The following is a 23,592-nucleotide window of genomic DNA, read 5'->3' as shown; positions in this document are numbered from 1 at the left end:
CTTCTAAAAAGCGTTTATTTTGGTCAGTAACACAAAATGCATACCGGTCTTTCGCCTTGAAGCACAGCCGTCCGTCTGCATCAACTTTTCTTTTTCTGGATATTATGGGATAAACATGTCTCAATTCCACCCGCGAAGTTACACCTTCCCTCCGGCAGGGTTTCCACATCAATGACTACACTGCCGTGTAGTGGCAGTAAGCCGTAACTTTGCGGGTAATACAATCGACAAGCATTGTGGGAAATGTATTTTTTGGTCAAAGAACGCTTCTGACCTATTTATTATAGACACTAAGATTTTACAAGCTCTCGCGGGCCACATAAAAAGACGTGGCGGGCCACATTTGGCCCGCGGGCCTTGTGTTTGACACATGTGATGTAAATGATGCAAAATGCATAGTTTTTTACATTTACTGTGACCTTTTTATGGCAGAACCCAATATATGATTGTATGTCTGGTCAGTTTGCTTTTTAATCTATTCCTACCTATCAAGTCTGTGAACCTAATTCAAAAATAAAGATGTAATTTTAGACTGGTGATGTCAGCAGGTGTTTATAATAAGGATTTGTTACAAAAGCAGTATCCACAAAAGGTTGGCTCTTCAGGGAACAGAGATTGGATCTCCAGTTGATCAATAAATGTATAAGAAATGATTGAAAAGTTTAAAAACAGTTTTCCATAAGTAAAGACAGGAAGGGATATTTCTGCCTGTAGTCCATAATATAAACAACTTAACCATTAAAGAGAAATTTTAATGCATAGTGCAAGTGTCAGTACACTTCTAAGATGGTACACAGAGATCTTAAAGCATTGTTTGCTGCCTTCAAGAAAATATATTTTCCAAATACACCCATATATGCATGTTTAGATTTAGGCCTGTTTCTCTCTTTTCTTTAACTATCAAAGTAATGTTCTGCATCGCTCCTTTTGCTCATGTGTGGAGTTAACGTGAGAGTTTCACACCTGCAGTCTAATCAGCAAAGCTTCTTTTTATAGCAAAAATAGCTAAGAAGCTTTTTCTTTAATCAGATTGAGAACACTTTTCAACTTGCATCTCCATATCCTTATCTTCCAGCAGCTCTTAATAGTTTAACCAGTGTTCTAACTGTAAACTTCATACTTTTCCTTTCGGGGTCATTGCCCTCCGTCTGTGTTTATCATCTGGCACACTGTGGGACAGTTAAGCTGTTTCAGTGTGTGCTGTGCATAATAGTATTTTAAAGAGGTAATTTTACAGGTGATAATGTAGTTCCAGTTTTAGGTTTAATATTGAAACATTAGATTTCTTGTCTTATTTCTTTGACTGCACCAGAGTTTGGTTAATGCTTCTGTCACATGACGTAGCTCCTACATGGTCCCTAAAATAACAAACATGGAGAACTATAAATTTATAATCCATTCCATTGACCCTGAAATGCAAGGCTTTAGGCTTTTTATTTTTATGAACATCATGCTTAGAACAACACTATTTCTACCAGCAGAAAGCTCACAGGAATTCACAGGCTTTAGTTTTATATTTGACCCATTGACAGGCTTCAATTATGAAACAGGCTTCAGTTTTAGCTTTAAGCCATTGGCAGGCTTCTGCCCATTGACAGGCTTCTGCCCATTGACAGGCTTCTGCCCATTGACAGGCTTCTGCCCATTGACAGGCTTCTGCCCATTGACCGGCTTCTGCCCATTGACAGGCCTCTGCCCATTGACAGGCTTTAGTTATGGAACAGGCTTCAGTTTAAGCCTTAAGCAATTGACAGGCTTCTGCCATTGATGGGCCACAGTTTTAGCTTTAAGCCCTTGACAGGCTTCTGCCCCTTGACATGCTTCTGCTTCTTGACAGGCTTCTGTTTATTGACAGGCTTTTGCTTCTTGACAGGCTTCTGCCAATTGACAGGCTTCAGTTTTAGCTTTAAGCCATTGACAGGCTTCTGCCCCTTGACATGCTTCTGCCCCTTGACATGCTTCTGCCCCTTGACATGCTTCTGCCCCTTGACATGCTTCTGCCCCTTGACAGGCTTCAGTTTTAGCTTTAAGCCATTGACAGGCTTCTGCCCCTTGACAGGCTTTTGCTTTTTGACAGACTTTTTCCCCTTGACAGGCTTCTGCCCCTTGACAGGCTTCTGCCCAGTGACAGGCTTCTGCCCAGTGACAGGCTTCTGCCCAGCAGCAGGCTTAATTTTTTGGACTAGGCTTTATTTTTAGCTTTAAGCAATTGACAGGCTTCTGCCTATTGACTGGCTTCAATTATGGAACAGGCTTCAGTTTTAGCTTTAAGCCATTGACAGTCTCCTGCTCGTTGACAGTCTCCTGCTCGTTGACATTTTCTGCCCGTTGACAGGCTTCAGTTATGGAAGAGGCTTCAGTTTTAGCTTTTAGCCATTCACGGGCTTCTGCCCATTGACAGGCTTTAGTTATGAAACAGGCTTTAGTTTAAACCTTAAGCTATTAACAGGCTTCTGCCATTGATGGGCTACAGTTTTAGCTTTAAGCCATTGACAGGCTTCTGCCCCTGGACAGGCTTCTGCCCCTGGACAGGCTTCTGCCCCTGGACAGGCTTCTGCCCCTCGACAGGCTTCTGCCCCTCGACAGGCTTCTGCCCAGCAGCAGGCTTTATTTATAAAACAGGCTTCAGTTTTAGCTTTAAGCCATTGACAGGCTTCTGCCCATTGACATGCTTTAATTATGGAACAGGCTTTAGTTTTAGCTTTAAGCCATTGACGGGCTTCTGCCCATTGGCAGGCACATCTTGGGTCGGTGATCAGACATGCTTATTTAATTTGTTTCCGAACTGATAATTTAATTGAACATGAACACTGTGCTGACTTTGTGACAATGTCTGCAACAATTTGAACTTTGTTGACTAATCGTTGCAGCTGTGTTAAAGAAGTGCTTAAAACTTGGATGCCTGGTGACCTTTGCCCTGTCGCGACGTACGTGCTCGGCTCCGGATCCGTCCCAGACGGAGAGACAGACAGCCATACGGCTCCTCGGAGGTGCAGACGGCGGAGTGCGTATCGCACTTCCTGTCTCACCACTTCCTCTACAAACCAGCAGAACACCACAAGCACACACACAGCTGCTTCTTAGAAACAAGAACGGAGACTGACAAGAATTTGCACATATGTTTACCCTGCTGCTGCATGTTTGACCTTTTGCTCAGTGTCTGCAATATCAGCTCTAGAAGCACAGGTCCCGTTCACCTCAAGTGTGTTGAAGTGAGAGTGTGTGTGATGTGTTGGGGAGACCTCTATTCCACAACACGGCTACAATTAACATGTTTCACTTTTTAAAAACATGAGCACCTGAGCATCAGCCATAACATTGAGACTACCTGCACCCTTCTCCCAACCAAACAGCTCTGATCCATAAAGGAAATAGTTCATGAGCATCCAAGAGGTCACCTCCTTGGACACCACTGACTCTGTTGCCAGTTGGTTTTTGGTGGGGACTGGCCAATGCATATTGGGAACTCTCCAAAAAGACCTGCTTGACACAGTTTGGTTCTTGTCAAGTTTTACTGCTTCCATCAAATCATGTATCTCCTGCATGATCCACAAAAGAACAAGCAAGATAAATGACTTACTATCTATTCCCTAGAAATGTAAGAATTAGTATTTTGAAAAACAATTCACTTAAAACTGAACGATTCCACCCAATAGGAGACATTTGGTTGTGCACAGGCTTTTGCTAATGCATCAGTTGAAGAAGAAGCGTTAAAAAGCCCAGGAGCCAGGCGTGTCTGCACAGAGAATCACTCACTATAACTGCATGAACACCAACATAACGTAAAACACTAAATTTAGCATTGTTTTCATTCTTCATGACCTCAACCAAAAGCAAATTATATTTGATTACTCAATTTTTTACGTAGAATTCATTACTTGCTATATATATCAATGATATCTAGAGAAATTTGGTGGGTTCTAGAGAGACAACAAAGTTACATAGGGCAGTGGGACAACAACTTTAGGTTTAAAACTCCTTGCTTGTCCAGTGTGTGGACCCCTCCCCCCCCTCTTGTGTGTTCATTTCAGAAACGGACACGTCCACTTCCCACCATCTCACGCCTCAACCCCCCCTCCCTTCCACTGTTTCATTCTTGTCCTCCCTCTCTTGTCATTCTCCTTTTTCTTGAATTCCTACTGCTGATCAGGGTCCAGATGGGGGATGATTCATCGTCTCTGTATGGGCCGCAGGCCGTGATCGAAAAATCAGACTGCTCGTGTTTCCCCAAGTCTCAGAATGAGATTAGACAGCACTTCACTCTGCCACTGTGTGTGTGTGTGTTGGTTTTAAGGGACAGAGGAACGGTCACTGTGGCTTTATCAGTCTCTCCAGGATTCCTCTTATCTCAGTGTTATCTGTCATCTCTCTCTCTTTCTCTTGTGCTCTCTTCCTTTTTCTTTCTCTCTCTGTCTCCCCCTCTCTTTTTTTTCTTCTTTTTTTTATCCTACTCTTTTCTGTCGCTTTTTCCTTCTCTGTCTCTCTCTCTGTCTCTCTCTCTGTCTCTCTCTCTGTCTCTCTATCTCTCTTTCTGTCTCGTCCTATTCCTGTAAACACTGAATCAGCATACACACACTGCAGAAAAACTACAACACTGACTGAGTCTGCAAGTTAGTATTAGATCAGTGTGTGTTTCTTATTGGCTTTTTGTGTGTGTGGGGGGGGGTGGTGTTGTGTGTCTGACTCCAGGGGAACACCCCCCTCCCCCACACACACTGCTACACTGCTATGTACTGGGTGACATAATTGGCATGCCAAATATTTTTCGTCTGGAATATGGTGTGTGTCTGTGTGTGTGTGTGTGTTTGTGTGTGTTGACGGAAAGTGTGTGACAGGCAGTGAGAGGAAGTTCACTCCAGATAAGAGGCGCCGTCAGACGTGTGTGTGTGTGTGTGTGTGTGTGTGTGTGTGTGTGTAAAAGAGAGATACAGATTTATGCTCTAAAATGGAAACTTTTAATAACTTTTCACATACACTGACCATACATAATATATGTATGATCTATACTGTCGTTAGGGAGCGTAGTATCTTTATAGTCATTTTGGGGTAGAGCTGAATCACTGACTGTATATATGAAATATATATTCTATATAGTCACTGGAGAAAAGAGACGAACCAATGCCTGAATACATGATATAGATGAATGGGGAGGAGCTTAAAAAAAAAAAAGCAAAACATTTGTGTGTGCAGGGTGGTGTGGAGGGTGTTGTGTGAGGAAGCTAAAGTGTTTTGTTTGGAATTGAACAATAGTGTGAATGAGGCACTCCTGTATTCTAAACGGAGACTATGAGGCGAGCGGTGGTGTTAGGGGCAGGGATCATTTCCAGCCCTGCGGTTACCGCCAGAAACACAGCAGTGACCTATATGTGGGTGTGAGCGCTTGGCCTGTCTTAGACATGACCAGTTTTACTGGAGAGCGTGATTAAAAGAGGTCCCAGAATTGAGCACTGAGGAACTCCCTGGGGAACAGCATTATAACTGTATAAATTTATGAGCTGATTTTGCTTTTGTTTCAGCGTAGGATCAGTTTATCTCTAAAGAGGTATTTCACTGTAAAATAAATTTCTTAATTTCTTTAGCAAAAGAGATGACCTTTCCAACTGCAGATTATGTGTGGTGTACATACTGCTACTGATATTCTGGGGTTGATTTCCAGTTGTTATAGCATAAAAACTGAACATGCTTCTGTATATTTAGTTTGGATTCTAGGCTCAACTACTTGAACTGGTTTCCAGTGATATAAAGGGTAGTTAAAAGTCTCTTTTGGTGAACGCTCTGGCTGTTGAAGGTGTGATTACACACTAGGCACTTTGAACTTGTGTGAGTTTTTGGAAAAATTCTACTCTAGTTCAAAATGTGATTAATTTTGGTTTAATTCTTATTTAAAGCAAATTGTGTGTTCTTACAATGCCACAGAAAATCGACAGGCCTGAGGTCGGAATCAGTTCTATCTGCTTCTTGTTGTATAGAAGGCAGTTTTTTTGTCCTGTAAGATTTGGCCTAATGGAATTATAAACAAATTGTAAATATAGGTGGCCCCAGAATTAAGTCCTGGGGAACATCTAGAGTACATCTTTTGTCAAAAACCTTCACATCTTGCTTGAAAAACAAAGACTTTGGGGCAAAAGAATATGTTTATTTAGAAGAATGGGGCGCAATCTCTAACTTTTTGAATAATTGTAACAATATTTTAGATTAAGATTTTTTGTAAAGCTGTCCAGATGAAGACAAACTGTTTGGACAACAGAAGTCCTTTACAAGTATCAGTTTTACCTTCTATCACTAGTGGTGAAACTAATGATTATTTTGGTTGTCAGTGAATCTGATTAGTTGTTCTTTTTCAGTTGGTCAGCAATTATTTTTAACATGCCCTCCATTGCTTTAATGTAGTTAAATATAGTTAATTGGGAGTAAGTCACCAATAACAACTTTACATGTGAATGAAACAATCCCTGAATGGAAAACTTATGTTGGTCAATTCATCATGAAATTCTGATACCACTTCTCAGAAAAAAACATATGTCAAAAAGTGAAAAGGTTTAGCCTGATGACAATGATATTTACAATGACAGTATGTAAAAGTACTATAGTTACTTAAAGGTACAGTAACAGTAACAACTATAATGCTGCCATCACAATATTTTTGTAAATCTTTGACAAAACCCCAAATCAAGCAAATAACCAACCAGCCTGTGCTCAGTCGTGTAATTTGAACTGCTGAAAAACTCACTGAGCTTTCACTGAATGCCCATCGACAGCTCACAGGGGGCCAGCAAACATCTAGCTGGTTTAATAGTCAAGAGCATTGACTACCTAGAGCCAGTGGGATCACACAAAGAGAGAACCACTTGTCCCATCAACGTATGTTTTTCATTGCATCACTAGTTCTCCCATGCATTGAGTTCTTGCATGTTCCCATTTCAAAATGTGTTTTTAGAGAGCAGATAGACAGTCTGTGGTTTCTCAAGATGAAAAATTGTGTAATTCATGACCCTGTGTTGATCAGTCATGTAGTGTGAAAGCCACAGTGAATAAAGGACTAACGATTACCACACAACCAGTCATTTAGCGTGAACGGCACAGCAACCTGATGACTCAAAAAGATGTGTATTTTAAACAAGGCAAAAGGGATAGAAAGGTTGAAAAATGTCAAAACTAGACCTCAGTGTGGAAATGTAACGTGTAGGATAAAAAATGGGTAGGGTATGGGTAGGCAAATCATGATAACTGTTTTTAATGGATTTACAGTTGAGGACTATATTATTAGCCCCCTTACAAAATAGTCCTTGTTTTCTAAGGATTTTCCAAGTGATATTAACCAGAGCAAAATAAACTAAACAGCTTTTTTAGACATCGTAGTTTTATTTTGGATGCTTACACTATATTATATTCCACTCAGAAATGAAGATATTACACAAAACACAAAAACTATCAGGGTCAAAATTATTAGCCCCCCACATCCTAATAGTTAATTGTGTATCCTTTTTGCTGGATTACTGCCTGCAGACGTTTGTTGTAGTTTACAACAAGTCTCTCACACTTCATTTGAGGAATCCTGGCCCATTCTTCTTTGGCAAATCTCTCAAGTTCCTCTAGATTCGATGGTTGTCTTGCATGGACATTTTTCTTTAGGTCATCCCACAGATTTTCTATTGGATTTAAGTCAGGGCTTTGTGCAGGCCATTCAATGACATTCACTTTGGTCATCTGGAGATAGTTCTTCACCAGGAGGGATGTGTGTTTAGGATCATTGTCATGTTGGAAAATGAAGTGACGTCTCAGACCCAGTTTCACAGCTGACTGCTTAAGGTTCTCTTTCAAAATAGTCACATATTTTTCTTTATTCATGATTCCATCCACCTTGACAAGATTTCCAGTTCCAGATGCACTGAAGCATCCCTATAGCATAATACTCCCACCACCATGCTTCACTGTGGGGATGGTGTTCTTTGGGTTGAATGCCTGTCCTTTTTTTTCTCCAAACATAAGCAGTGTCCCTGTGGCCAAAGAGCTCTAGTTTAGTCTCATCAGACCATAAGACACGCTTCCAGTATGAATATTTTTTCTCCAGGTTGTCCCGAGCATACTTAAGTCTTGCTTGAAGGTGCCTCTTCCTCAAAAGTGGAGTTTTTCTTGGTCTGCACGCTCGCAGGTCATTCCTGTGCAGAGCTCTAGTGATGGTCTTCTTAGAGACTATGATTCCTGATGTGGCCAAGTCATTTGCCAGTGCCTTGGAAGTTAATCTGGGGTCTCTAGACACATTTCTCACTAGTATTCTTTCCAGTCTCTCTGAAATCTTTCTCTTTCTACCTCTGCCAGGCCTGTTCTGCACTGTGTTGCTGTCTTTGAATCTCTGAATGATGCCTCTCACTCCAGTTCTTGACACTTGGAAACGCTTGGATATCTTTGTATATCCCTCTCCTGCTTTGTGTGCAACAATAATTCTTTTTCTCAGGTCCAAACTGATTTCCTTTGTTTTTGGCATGTTGCTTCCTCAACTGCCAGCTCCATAATGAGGCTTTTATACCATGTTTTAACTTAAATGAGTTAATTAACTTAACTTAATTGAGTGCAATCATCTGTTTCACCTGATCACCTTTATGCACATCACCTAAGAAGGTAAAGCACATCACTGCACAAAAGTGGTTTGTGTGATGACTTAATAAATGTTAATTTCTTAAAGGGGGCTAATAATAATGTCCCTGGTCATTTTAGCTTATTCTTACATAATAATATTTTGGTGCACAAATATAAATATTTTGGTCCTTCTAATGAAAAATTGTATGTTCAGAAATGCTCTGTTAGAACTGCCTTGCTCTGCTAAAAAGGATCTTGCCAGAATCTTGAGGAGACTTAAAATTTCATAGGGGGGCTAATAATATCGTCCTCAACTGTATATACACATATATATATATTAAACAGTGTGCTTAAATGACTGTGACATTCCAGCTCAATCATGGTAATGGACTATTTTTTATAAACTCAGTATTAAGAAATTATCTTTTTTGTTAGGGATGTCCCCAATTCGATCATGTGATTGGAAATCGGGGGAGAGCTCATATTTATCAAAGGATCGGAATCAGGTGGAAAAGATCTGGATGAATGATTTATCAGATATTTAAGGTTACATTGTTACTCCACAAGTTCTCTCTCTTTCTCTCTCTCTTCCTCTCTCTCTCTCTCTCTCTCTCTCTCTCTCTCTCTCTCTCTCTCACACACTCACACACACACACAGACACACACACACACATTTAAAAATGCATCAAAACTACCCTATTATAAAACAGTAAAAAATAAAAAAAAAGTATTGTCTGAGTTAGGGATGTTCCATATCATATCATACACGATAATATCACTAACATTTTTAAATATTGTGAACGATATTAAACCCTGAAATATCGAGCCATATCACCCACCCCTAATTATCACATCAAGGTACGACTTTTTTGCTGTTTTTAGCAAAAGAAAAATTCACACTTTTCTCATTTCCCATTAAATATAAACTAGAGACAGATTATCTGTCCAGCATCATTAATGTTACTGCAGCACTGGATATATGGAGATATATGGAGTGCATTATTAGTATTGTTCAGTAGTGTATTCTCAAAAAATTGTGTTTCGTCATATCGTCAAGAGTATCGTTATCGCAAAAATGCCATGAAATATCGTGATACTATTTTAGGGCCATATCGCCCACCCCTAGTCTGAATCTAGTCTAAGGCCTAAACCACAATACACTAGATAATAATACTCCCTCTAAAATATACAGGGAAATACCAGCATTACAAAAACGAATCATGATCTTAAACATGATTAATTACAGAATTATTGTTGTATGTGATTTTTTTTAGTTTGTTTATTTGATAAGATGCATACTTAAACAAAAATCATTTATATGACCATGCAGTACCTATAAACCTTAGAGGACAACTTGGATGTGTTGTTTCTTCTTTTTACTGCATTGCCAAAGCATCGGATCGAATGACTCTGACTCAGAAGCAAAAAAGTGTGATCAAGAAATGTGACCCCTAATTGTTGTCATATAAAGACAGAGCAGTAACCTGCTGTCACCATCTCTTCCCTCAGTGCAGATGGGAGAACACAACAGGTTGAAAAATGTAAAACCTGTTCTGGTTAAAAGTCTCAAACAAAACAAATTATCAACGCCATATTTAATTATCGTATAATGTGTCGATACAGTAATTATCACGACTGGCCCAGATATGAGCCTTAAGCTGCAGCTAGCTCAGCGTTACCAACCATGTCCATGGTGCCCATTCGCCACAGAGAGCCACTGAGTTTCAGGTGTGTTGGCCGGTGAAACAGAAACCTGTGTGTGTGCTGCTCTGCTCTCACGGAAGTCGAACATTTCCCTGTAAACAAACTCTGAGCAGCGGTGTTAATCGTCCAGCTGACAGCCTGCTGCGAGGGTTTAACCTACTGCTACTACTGTTTAACCAACTGTCTCTGTTTACATCCTGGCCTTTGAGGTTTTTCTGTGCCGAAGGGCGGCCGTCAAAAACACGAAGCGCTAATTATCATGGCTTTTTTTTTTGTTGTTGACCGCTTGATTTGGTGAAGGAGGTTGAGCTGTGTTGTGACATTTAAGAGTGATTCTCTTTTTTGTGCTCCTCTGAAAAGCCATTGTTCCCCGACCTCCTGTCTCGGAGCAGGCCTGACTTGTTTTTCCAGAATTAGCCTGCGCCAACCTGCTGACATTTCACTCCATGTCAGCTGTATAGGACGAAAAAGGTTATTTAGGTTTCAGACCTAAATGTGCTCAGACATTTAAACATTAGAGAACTAATACCAAAAAGGGAGTGGCTCTTTAAATAGGGAATTCTATTACTTTCTAAAATTCGTACTCAGATTTCTTGACAATGCTGGTTTATGAAAAGGGTCACCATGACTACAACACACATGCATGTGCATAAATGTGTAAAAAGTTTCAAAAATAGGATTTTTTTTTTTGACACATATTCTAATATGTATACAATTTAGGTTTTTTTGCACTTTGCACAGTTTTCAGTTTTTTTGGGCATGTATGAATACAGATGTTTTTCAGGAAACAAAAACACAAATGTTTACAGCCACAAATTGTAAAGCATTTCTAGCTAACTTATGGACTAAAATGTAGACTAAAATGTAGATTGCTCAATATAAAAAAAGATAATAACTTAATAATAAAACAAAACAACTGTGCAATATTTATAGCATATATAGCATTTTATTCATAAGACGAAAACTTTATATTTTAGTAAAAGTCTCATCACTTGCCAATTGGGATGAGCCCTAAACCATGGTAATTCAGTGAGTTCAGTAAAGGTCACATTTTATTTTGACTTGCGCATAATAAAATTAGATTAAGGTGCACACTTGAAACAGACTAATATCCTCAAAGGGTAGAGTTAAATGATCTGATCAGATGAGGGTTTCAGTGATATTGCCACAGGTGGCCATGCAGCATCATGAGGAGACGATTTGGGAAGTTAATTTTACCGAACCAGTCGTTGATGATGTCTATAAATAATACCAGCTTAAGAGTTGTTTTAATGAACACCTTTTTCTGTGATATTAAAAAAAGAACTCTGAATCCACCTGGATCAGTGTAAAAATGAATAAAATGGCGATACTAGATTTAAGTGAAGTAGTCCAGCATCACCCAAACATTTTGCTTTACAGAAAGTTAGGGAAAATGTGTCTGAGTGAGCTAGGGCTTTAGGAAAGTTGAGAGTTTACTAGCGCTTGTGCAGAGAGTCTCACTGGTCCATTATCCTTTCTCATGTATTATTGAGGATCAGGCCACCCAGGGGTTAAGTCCTTTGACCCGTCTGACTGTGAGCTTGAGCTTGCCCTGGATTTTGGAGGGATTGCTGCGTTACTGTAGTCTGGGGCATATAAACAACCATCTGATTTAGATTTTGGGTAAAGGACTGAGGTCATCACTGCTGCTGGCAAGTTTTCCTTTTCTTTTCTGCTTGAAAACATTAAGCAGTCAGTGCAAGTTTTATTTTTTTTGTTTGTTTATTTAAAATTATATATCTTTAATTAGTGATGAGACTTTAATTACTAATTCAAAAGAATGTTTTAGTGCAGTTTTCAAATATAAAAACTGCTGCAGGGAGGCTTGTGCTTCCGTCAGAAACCTGTAAAGAACTCTATGTGGCAGTGATCTTTGCAGCTTAAGTATTATAAAAGCTGCTTGTATGGTTAAAGGAAGCTTGCTAATCTTAGAAAATAACTAAAACAATTGTTTGTATATTGGTTTAATACAAGTTGTATTGTATCTTATTATTTTATTTTATTTTATTTTATTAGCTCTAAATGTTGTTTGTTACTCAAAAAAAACGAAACTGATTTTATTTTTTTGTTATTTTATTTTTTTAGTTGCTGTGTAAGAACTAAAAAATAATTTCAATTTATAATCTCTAATCAATTCAAAAATATATCAGGGTAGATTTTTTTTCAGTGTCACCTAGCCTTGTCTTAAACTGCAATAAATACAAATACTTTCTTAACCTATTTATATAAACTGTACTATGAATTTGTGCTGATCAGCTATAACATTAAAATTCCTGCCTAATATTATGCCACCAAAATAATATTGACCCATAGAAGCACTCATAGAAGTACTCTACAAGACCTCTGAAGATGTCCTGTGGTATCTGGCACCACATATTAGCAACAGATCATCAAGTCCTGGAAGTTGTGAAGTAAGGTCTTCATAAGCATCAGTGGGCCTTTGGTACCCATGACCCTGTTACCAATTCATAGGTTGACTGGTTGTTTTTTTTTTTGGAGCACATTATATATGTAGAACTGACCACTGCATACTGGGAACACTTTATAAGCCCTACCTAATGTTTTGAAGATGTTCTGACTGAGTCGTCTAGACATTACAGTTTGGTTCTGACCCGTTATGTCTCAGATTCCTACAGATGCTATTTTTTCCTGTTTGACGAACCAAATAACTGTTTGTTTTATATAAACTTTCTATTTTATATACCTGCCAGTTGACAAGCACCACAGGATCCAGATAATCAATGTTATTGACTTATTCTGTCATTGGTTCTAATGTTATGTTATGGCTCATGACAAGTATTTGGGTTCTTGTTCTGTGTGTTGTTCTTTCACACACATGGCTGGGATTATTGGCATTCCTTTGATTGAACCTTGTGACCGATCAAGTTGTAACAGACTAGCTGTTGTTCATCGTTCAGCTAATGTAACTGTACATCTGTTTTAAACATCTTGACTCATCCTTGTGTAAACCTGTAGTCAGTGCAGCAAAACAGAGGTGAGAAGTTCATCCCTCTATTCTTTATTCAGCAAGACCAGGCGCTTGTGCATGTCCCTGAGGAAAGCTGGATGGTGCTATAGTGTACACAGCCTCTGTGGGGTGCAATGTTTTGGCCTGGAGCCGTTTAGCTTGAGCTTTACAAAACTGGGGATCGGGTGAGGAAGGTTCATTCACAGTTCACCATAATCTGGTTTCCAAATGCAGACCAATGTCTTCTAAAAATCACTGACTTCTGTAAGGCTGTACATTTAAATGCTGGAACATTGCCATGAGGGTTTGATTGCATTCAGCCTAACAACAGACTCACACCAGTGGGGTCAGGTATGGACTTTGAGTTCTGCTACAGGACTGTAGAGAGCCTAGTTCTACTGCTCCACAGCCAAGTGCTGTTTCTTTATCCTCTTAAATTATTCAGTGTCTTTCTCATATAAATTACAAGAATACTGTTCTTGTTAGAACTTTTTCTAAGATTGTTACAGAACTGGGGAGCACACAATATGGACCAAACATAGGATGTCAATCAATCAATCAATCAATCAATCAATCAATCAATCAATCAATCAATCAATCAATCAATCAATCAATCAATCAATCAATCAATCAATCAATCAATCAATCAATCAATCAATCAATCAATCAATCAATCAATCAATCAATCAATCAATCAACCTTTATTTTCACTCGGGGGGAAAAAAAACATAGAGGGTGACCCTCATTTATAATTTGCTGAGCCTTTATATCAGCAAAGGGATTGAACACATTTAATAATAATTTAGAAATAATAAGAAATAAAATAGTAAACAATAATTAAAAACAATATATAATAATAAAATAATAAAAGAAATACTCATTTTAAATCAACATTTAATAAAAATATATATGTAAAACAGAAAATTCTAAAATACCATAAAGAAAACTAATTTGATACATAAAAAACAAAAAAAAATTATAAAATATAAAATAAGAAAATAGATAATAGTAAAAGTAAAGTAAATTGTTAAAAATGATAAGTGATTAAATAATAGAACTAAGAACAAGAATAAAAAATGAACATTAAAATTAAATAAAAAATAAAAGTAATAATAAATAAACAAAACAAAACAAAAAAAATTAAATATATAAAAAAATAATAATGTGAGATAAAATTGTTAGATATAAGGATAGAGTATTCTAATATCACTATCTAAAACAGATTAATCTTAAGAATGTCCCATTCATTTTTGGGACCAATAATTTCAAAAGTTGGTATTATTCTCATTTCAAAACCACTATATGACACTGACATGATATCATAATAATGCTTCAACACGATCTCTTTTAAAGAGCATGGCCTGGCTGCACCCATTTTTCCCTCGCAGGCAAGTACATTGGTGCATTCACTGTGGGCCTCTACCCTGCTTTACCTCATTCTACCTCCAGCCTAGTTATGTCAGGTGATCACTGAGCATGCAGCATGAAGAGCTCTCTCTGTTTCTTGATGCAGATAATGTAGTTTGAGTTTGTTTTAGAAAGTATTGCAGTTCTTTTTATATTGTGAAAGCTCATATTGCTGTAAAAATAAAAACATTACTTTTTTGTACAGTCCTATACAGCAAAAAAGTCTATCTGTATCCCCCCCCCCCCTTTCGTTTGGCTCCCAACATAGCTATTCTATATTCTGTCAAAATGTGTTTGCTTGTTCATGTAATGGCACTGTAATTTTCAGTTGCCTTCCTGGACTTCAGAACATACAGGAACGACTTTGCCTCTGCCACCCATATCATTTTCTGTCTCTGTTTTTGGGTTCACCATTTTCCCCCCGTCGCTCACAGCTCTGGTGTGTCGTCTATTTCCAGCCTCCGTCTCAGCTAAAGGCTGTCAAGTGTGTTTGTTTGGCCTTAAGTTGGCTGCCTGCCCCAGCAGTCTAGCAGTGGGGAAAACCACTGGGATTTTAATAATCCTTCTGGCAGTGGCATTCTGGCAGTGGTCCCCCTGGTTCAGCTTAATCGTGGGCCCTGTTGACCATATGAACATGGCCCAGCACCACACTAGGCCTCCTGGCTCATCTTTGTCAAGGTCCTCCTGGTGCAACTTTTCACTGGGCCTTTTGACACGGCTTTGCACTAGGCTTACTGGCACAGCTCTGTTGTTGAACCCAAGGGTCACTGGACTGCACTGGACCTCCTTGGGCTCTGTAATGCAGCCGTGCTTTGGCTTTTCTAGAACAAGTCCATCTGTGGTTTAAATCTTCACTGGGTCATCTAGTGCAGCTTGTATGGGAGAATTGTGTCCCAACTCTTCACTAGAGCTTTGTGACACATCCTGGTGCAGCTCTGGACCAATCCTGAATTAAACCACTTTGCTCTTTGACACCAAGTTCTGCATTGGACTACCACAGCAACAACTGCATCTTTGGACCAGCTCCTGTATGAGAACTGTGACCCAGCTTTTTGATGGTACTTCTGCTGCAGCTCCGACATAGTTCCATGGGTCTTTTGCCACTAGGTCCTGTAAGCAAATTTTACATTGGACTGCCTGGTGCATCTCTGTGTTGAGACCTGTGCCAACTTTGTCGTAGGCTTCATAGCACAGATACAAATACATCCTCATACAGCTCTATAATAGGGCCTTGTGGGCTAGCTCTGCATTGGGCCTTCTGACGCAGCTCTGTCATGGGCCCCGTTAGCCACGAGCCTGCTATCCATGGGCCCTGTGCTGCTTGCTGTGGTTCTCCGTTCTGCAGCTGCACTCCAAATGGTCTCAGTTTACGATCTGCCAATAGCTTGTAGATTTGTGGCCCTACTGCTCCTTTGTTGAGGGGTGTGACAGGCTGAGTTCCTGAGCTTAGGAACGCAAAACAGCGTAATTGAGGAGAGGAATGTTCTTGGCGTTTAGTAGTATAATGTTCTGTGGAACATTCTGCTATTCTCTAAACATTTAAAGAAAGTAGTGGTGCTCCACAAATGCTGCACATGTGTTGTTACAATTAATTAAGCATGTCATTAAGCTGGCCGTTTATTTTGCACTCTTGAGTGTTTACAGGAGTTTGACAGGTTGGGTAAGTTGGGCAAGCCACGTTGCTGCTACTTAGTATGGTAAATGTCTGTCACAGCCTTGAACTAATTTTACCAGCTGATTTTGCAAAACATTCTAGAAACGCAGACTATGCCTTCACACCATTCTCAGCCAGAATAATCCCACTCTCCAATCAGAACAGCAGCAACAAGAGACCAACTGTGACAGAATGTTCATTTGGGGACCGGAATTAATTTAAATGGTTTCCCTTCCTGAGCACTGAAAACATTTTTCCCCAGATAATTTCAGACCTTACTGAGAGTTGAGAGTTGTGGCTTTGTGTAAGCATAATAAGGCATTTTTACTATACTGTAATGCTGTAGTCAGGACCACTTTAGTCAAAGGTTATGTGCACACAGCAAGTAAAAGTGGCCCAATCAGATCTTTTTCGCCATATATGACTGTATAAAAACACAGTCAGCAAAAACACAGCAAAAACACATTTAAATCTGATCTTTCTCATTTCGATTCAGTCATTTCTCATATGATTGCGAACATGCGACTGCCAAAACTGCTAGATTAATGAACCTTTTATGTCGATGAAAAGGAAAAAAGGGTGTTAAGAGAATGGTTCATGAATGTGAGAAGAAAAAATTGATGAAAGAGTGAGGCAGGGTTTAAGTGCTGGATAGTGAGGTAATGGACCACATAAATATTTGGGATAATGTCACTTCAAATAATATTAGAATTAAGGCTGGGGGATTAACCACTGTTAATTTGTTTTAATGCCATTTTCTAAATTGGATATTCAAGATTGTACATCTTTACATATAAAAGCTCTCAGAGGGAATCTCTGTAGATAGATCTTTACTTCTGTCAGAAACCAGTGTTTTTCATATTTTACACTTTTCCTTAACTGAAATACTTGAAGGTTATGTTTGCACCGTGTTTAATATAAAAGCTAAAGGCCCTGCTTACTATTAGTTAAAAAAATGAAATGTAAAAGAAAGAAGCTTGCGCATCACATGTTGAAAATCTGGTGAACTGAAAATCTAAATCACTCATATATTTAAAAAATATCAAGATAATTTATTTTAGAATGCTTCTGCAACAACCTCTCAGTGGCCACAGAATGTAGTTGCTGCATCAAAGGAAAATAAATGTATTTAAACCTAAATAATGTGCCCTTTTTACAGTGAGCTTGAATTTTGCATAGCTGTTGTGATTCTGGCAAGGATGAAACTGAAACTTCATGTGAAGCGTTGCTCAATTGCACATGCATAATGTCACTGTACACAACACAAACTGTTCAGACAAGTGTCAGATATAGGTCACATTTAAAAAAGATAGTGTTAACACCCTAAAATAAACATTAGATTTGGTGAGAAAATTTGATTTGGGACACTTTCACCTGCTTTCTGAAAATAGCCAAAGATAAAGAATCAAAAATGGCTTGTTGAAAATGTGATTCTAATCAGAGTTGCTTTTAAATCTGAAGTGCTCTGTTACATCCACTGGCATCCCTTGATAAAAAAGAGCAACTGCAGCCATCAGCATTTTCTCCTGGCCGGAATGTCTCACCACGGTCAGCTCAGTAGGAGGCTCCCTTGGGGGTGTCCTCTTTCTTTTTTAACCTCATAGCAAGCCTGGGTCAGTGGGCCAAGCCAGGGGTCAGTGTGGCAATTGTGGACTTTGGGGGGAGGTTATTTTCCTTTGGCCTTTAAAAGATACAGGTTACTGCCAGCCTGCCCCAGGGGGTTCTTTACTGTCTGGCAGTGTAAACGTGACCCCAGTGGTTATGATTCCTTAGACAACAAATTTTCCTCACAAATCTTACTATTAAATTGAATTCAGTTCAGTTATTTGGATTGTAATCAGAATTCAATTACATAAAGAAGTATTCTAAACACACAATTGTCTATAGAAATATGGAAATGCTATTCTAAATTATTGCACATGATTGTCAATTCTGTTGCGCCGCCAACATCAGCCTGAGGCACCATGATGCACGGATACACAGTTTACACCCCTATTTCTGTCCCCTTGCCGTGGTACCTGCGTCATGGCAAAGCGGCCAGTGTAACGGATACGACAGTGGGTGGGACTTGGCATGGCGCCAAGACGATGGGATGGCAGTAAAACGCGCGCTGAGGCGGCACCCGATCAGAGCAGTGACATTAACACGCCACGCTTTTGTCCCGACTCAGCTGCTGGAAAGGGTCAAGAGGTCGTCGCCCAGGAGCCGTATGAGAGGTTCATGTTCAAATGCAGCGATGAAGGAAGCTTGGAGCTAACAGCACAGTTAGCATGATCTTCTGAAAGCACTCTATAATAGTGCAGACTCCACATGCATTTGGATCTAAGAAAACCTGCCTGGCAACTTCATTATAAAAACACAACCATGTGCTTTCACTCACTGGCCACTTTAATTGAAACACCTACCTTGATCTGTTTCACTCACTGGCTACTTTATTAAAAACTCTGCCTTGTGCTTCTACTCACTGGCCACTTTATTAGAAACACCCACCTCTAGCTTTTACTCACTGGCCACTTTGATTGAAACACCTACCTTGATCTGTTTCACTCACTGGCAACCTCTCTACCTTGTGCTTCCACTCACTGGCCACTTTATCAGAAACTGCAACCCCGTGCTTCCAGTCACTGGCCAAGTTATTAGAAACACCCACCTCTTACTTTTCACTTTCTGGTCACTTTATTAAAAAACCCTACCTTGTGCTTTCACTCACTGGCCACTTTATTAGAAACACACTCACTAGCCAGTTACTGTGTAGTACAGTGTTTCTCAACCAGGGTGCCGCGGCACCCTGGGGTGCCGTCTGGCTTCATCGGGGGTGCCGTCAAAATATTGCGCCTCACGTGCATATTTCCTTTCCAGAGTCAGCTCGAGTCGGGGTGTGTCCCAATTCACAGGCAGCATACTCTGAAGGATGCGACCCACAGAGGCGGTGTATTACTGCGCAGCTGTGACGCAATCTGTCTTCGAATACAGCCTCTGAAGGATGCAGCCCCTAAATTGGGACACACTGTAGCAACACCCCTCGTTCTCACCTGAAGTACTGCGCCAGCACATCCCCCCCCCCCCCCCCCCCGGCCGTAAACTGGGGTGCCTTGACATCTCGCATATATTTAAAGGGTGCCGTGATAGAAAAAAGGTTGAGAAACGCTGGTGTAGTATGTGCAGTTTACTTGTGGAAGGACAGAATGTCTATTTTATTGGTCAGTGTTTTTCTGTGACAATCTGTGTAACATATTGCATTTTCCAGCAATGGATGTGCCTTAAAGTAGCTGAATTTTAAAGAGAAATTAATTAGGGGCATCTGGAAATGTTTGGACATTTACAGAAATGTGAAACATTTGTGAAAGTGAATTCTAATGCTGTTTCTTTCTTTTTTCAGTTCTCTGTGCAAAGAACCTTTCGAAGAAGGACTTCTTCAGTAAGTACTGATTTTAAATGTTCTTTGTGGTTGCCCAGCTTTTATTAGGATTGTCTCAATTGTCTGAACTTAAAGGTACAATAAACTGTATCTGATATTTAAATATCAAGGAATTGGCTTTAGTTGTGATGCAAATTGCTTTTGTGTTACATACCATTTTACTACTGTAACACATTAAGGCAAGACCTTTGCCATCCCAAAACATTAATATAAGTTTTATTCCTCTTAAACCACTAGCTGGAATTCCTGAGTGTTCACTTACAGACGTTAACATTAGCACATCTTGCTTGTTGCATGATCTTTGTCGGTTGACCGCTCCTAGGAAGGGTAATAGTAATGCTCTTGAATTTCCTCAGTTTTATTCATTTTTGAATCTCTGCAGAAGTTGCCTTTGTTTGTGCAATAACGCACTTCCCCAAACATGTGTTGTGAAGATCAGACTTAGACCTCATCCACACTAATCTGGATACATAGAAAACAGTTTTTAAGTCAATGAAAACAAAGCTTTTCGAAAACTCCTTTCAAAATGGTGAAAGGAGGGCCTGGCAGTGCTGAGTTCATAAAGTGAGCCTCCACATGTTTGTTTTTGTTTACATTAGCTTAGCTTACTCAGAATGAGCTTGGCAACATATCGATTTTTTTCTGTTATCTCTACGATTTGTCGGTCTCTGGCATGTTAATTTCAGTGTTTTTAAATGATATTGTGTTAATGATTAAAAAAAAACATCTGACTCTATTGATCTGTTAATTGTAAAGGGTTACATACGTTTCCCACCTATACCTATATGTAATAACCACATTTAGATTTGAGGACAGACTTCGACACTCTTGGTATTTTCTCAGTGTCATGAGTTACAGTCACCTGGAGTAGTTTGCTCAGCTTTTCCTTCAAGCTGTGCTCCAAATAACCTATTTGTTGGGTTTAGGCTAGGGGGTTGTGGAGGCCAAACACTGGATTCGTGTGGATGAATAGATCCCTGATAGATCCTTGATAAATACATTTTCTTTAAGTGAAACAGGGTTCCATCCACTCATACTTTAATTTCACAAAATATCTGCTAAAAGATTGCATGTTTGCCACTCATTGATATTTAATGAATGGTGTTTCTCAATAACTAAATAAATAAATAAAGTCTAATATACTAATTTCATTTGTTTGATTAATTAATTGGTTATCAAGTATGGTGAAGTTTTAGGTCACATTTATGTGGAAATTTAAGTCAGTGGAAGGTAAATCTAAGTGGTTCACAAACTTATAAGCACTACTGTATATCTCACACTATACATAAACACACAGGCCAAGCAGGAAATTTCCTCTGCTTGGTAAGCAGGTGCATGTGACATAACAAGTCCAACCTGTACACAGATACAGTCACTAGCCTGCAGTATCGTACCCTGAGGAGCATTCACACAGCACAGACACACACATACTGAAAGTACATATTTCCCATCATTACATCTCAATGAGGCAGTCCTGTCTTATCTGTGTCTCAGTCTGTGTGATACGTGGTGACCGTGTGGAATGTCTATGGAGAAGCTGAACGGCATTCAAGTGTTTATTTAATCTTCTGCTACTGTTAGTACTGTTAGCCAGCTGCTGCTACTCTACTGCTATGACTGCATTGTTCCGGCATATGGATTTTTTAAATTTATTATTAAGGCCTAATTAGAATGTTTTTGTTGTTCCCAAAACAGCCATACTTGTTACCACTTATAGATCCACAAGCTGTTTATTTTACTTGCATCTTATCTTTTAAAATGAAGAAAAGTGAATGTATAATTAACTTTGTTGTAAATGACTGCATGACTTATGCCTCATTCTATAACACTCTTAAAAACTGTATCTTTAAATGGGCAAGATTTTAGAACTGGATTTAATCGTAGACTGAATTGGCGGAGATGTGTAAACGAGTTGTATCAGAGAACATTAGAGAAAGGGGAGTATTATAAACCACATTTGTTGTATATACTTTGTTTGTATGTGGACTGGGGAAATAAACTCTAGGTTTGAAATATTGATAAATATTATTTCAGATCTCTTCATTATTTAATGAAGCATGGCAAATATTCAGTTTTCTGATATGTGGTCCCTTTGAAGATGTACAAGATTGGAAGTTGTTTATTTATTTATTTTTGATTTCATCACATAAAACAATGGCATGATTGTCAGATGAACTTTAGCATACATTTTAATACAGTGCTTGTAGGTAAGGTCACAAGGTCATAGTGCACCACTTTCGTAATACACTGAATCATAATCTTCTGCTTTTTATAAAATGTTATATATAAAAAAATATATACACATAGTGTTTAAAAGAAGTTTAACATCATTATTATTGTTATTGTTATATTTATTGTGTGTGTATTGTGTTTATTTCAGGGCTGCCAGATCCCTTTGCTAAAGTGGTGGTGGACGGTTCTGGTCAGTGCCACTCAACGGACACGGTCCGAAACACGCTGGACCCAAAGTGGAACCAGCACTATGACCTGTAAGTCGAAAACACAGCACCATAACATTTAACACTATAAAACTATACTTTAACCATAACACTATTCTCTGTCTGTTCTCAAATTTTCAGCTATTATTAACACCATTGAGCTCCCATTCAAACTCATTCAGTAAGGGATGGCTCGGGAGCGCCCTCTAGCATTTTTTGATTGTACTTTAGAAATATTTAGAGGCCAGGCTTCTCATAAACTGACTGCTAATTTTATTCATTCAAACCCAAGCTGACATGGTAGTAACAATACAGAAGATGCTCTCTCACACTCTTTCACACCCTCTTAAACATTCTCTTTCTCCTTGGTACTGTCTCTCACTCTCTCTCTCTTACCCTCTCTCACTCTCTCTCATCTCCCTCTCCCTTTCTGATTATCTCTTACTCGCTTGCTTGCTTATGCTCCCTTTCCTTCTCACACTCACTTGCTCTCACATGCTCTCACTTTTTCACACACTCTTAAACAGTCTCTTTCTTAAGCTATCGCTCTTTCTAGCTTGCTTTGTCTCTCTGTCTTACTCTCTTTCTCACTCTCTCATTCTCTCTATTTCTTTCCTGCACGCTCGCTCACACATTTTCCTCTCTTACTCACTGTTTTTTTTTTTTTTACCCTCACATGCTCTCTTTGTAGCTTTTTCTCTTTCTCTCTCGCATGCTTTCCCTCACACTCTCTCTCGCATCTCTCTCATTCTCTGTAGCTCTCTCTTTTACTGCCTTACACAATCTCTCTTGCTCATTCCACACATATGCATGCACACTCTCATCATTCACACACACACACACACTCACTCTCTCTAATTCAGACACAAATACATATGGATGACCACATGATCCACATTGATCAGATGGACTAGGACAGTGTCTGTATGTGTTTTACCATCATTGCTGTCCTGTGGGGGGTGTATTTGGTAGTTTCTGAGAAAGTGTGTGTGTGTGTGTTTGGCTGACTCAGCTTTGTGGTCAGTCAAGCAAACACACACAAAGCCAAGTCAGACGTGTGTGTGTGTGTGTGTGTGTGTCTGTCTGTGTGTGTGTGTGTGTGTCTGTCTGTGTGTGTGTATGTGCTTCCACAGAAATATATCACAGCTATAAATAAGATATTGTGCTGTTTTTTATTTGAGTATTTATGATTCTGTATATTATTGATGTTTCCTGTTATGTTTCTGTGGTGATTTATGGGAAAGGCTTATGTCTTCTGCTCGGAGATTCTTATTCATAACCACACGACTAAACTACAAGAATAACAGCAGTAATGGAATTAGACATCTCGGCAGTGATGTGTTAACTCTTTCTTTGTCTTTAATGCAATTCAATATTTTATTTTATTTTTATCTGTTAATCCATT

At 39.2% G+C, this 23,592-nt stretch overlaps 1 protein-coding gene across 2 annotated transcripts in view; it reads left to right on the top strand.

The window, feature by feature from the left end:
- Positions 1 to 23,592, top strand: part of LOC103046280 (E3 ubiquitin-protein ligase SMURF2) — a 61,095-nt gene that overhangs the window by 6,684 nt on the left and 30,819 nt on the right. Inside the window, exons 1-3 of one of the 2 annotated variants that reach the window (XM_022675594.2) lie at positions 15,537 to 18,478; positions 19,711 to 19,749; positions 22,130 to 22,238. In XM_022675594.2, the coding sequence (XP_022531315.2) occupies positions 18,424 to 18,478; positions 19,711 to 19,749; positions 22,130 to 22,238 (203 nt within the window). In that variant the 5' untranslated portion in view covers positions 15,537 to 18,423. Of the gene's footprint in view, positions 1 to 15,536; positions 18,479 to 19,710; positions 19,750 to 22,129; positions 22,239 to 23,592 lie in introns of those variants that run through there. The other variant, XM_007252131.3, reaches the window with a different exon arrangement.

The sequence above is a fragment of the Astyanax mexicanus genome, chromosome 5 (assembly GCF_023375975.1).
Source record: "Astyanax mexicanus isolate ESR-SI-001 chromosome 5, AstMex3_surface, whole genome shotgun sequence".
In the NCBI taxonomy this organism is placed as follows: domain Eukaryota; kingdom Metazoa; phylum Chordata; class Actinopteri; order Characiformes; family Acestrorhamphidae; genus Astyanax; species Astyanax mexicanus.
This window is presented reverse-complemented; position numbering and strand designations above follow the sequence as displayed.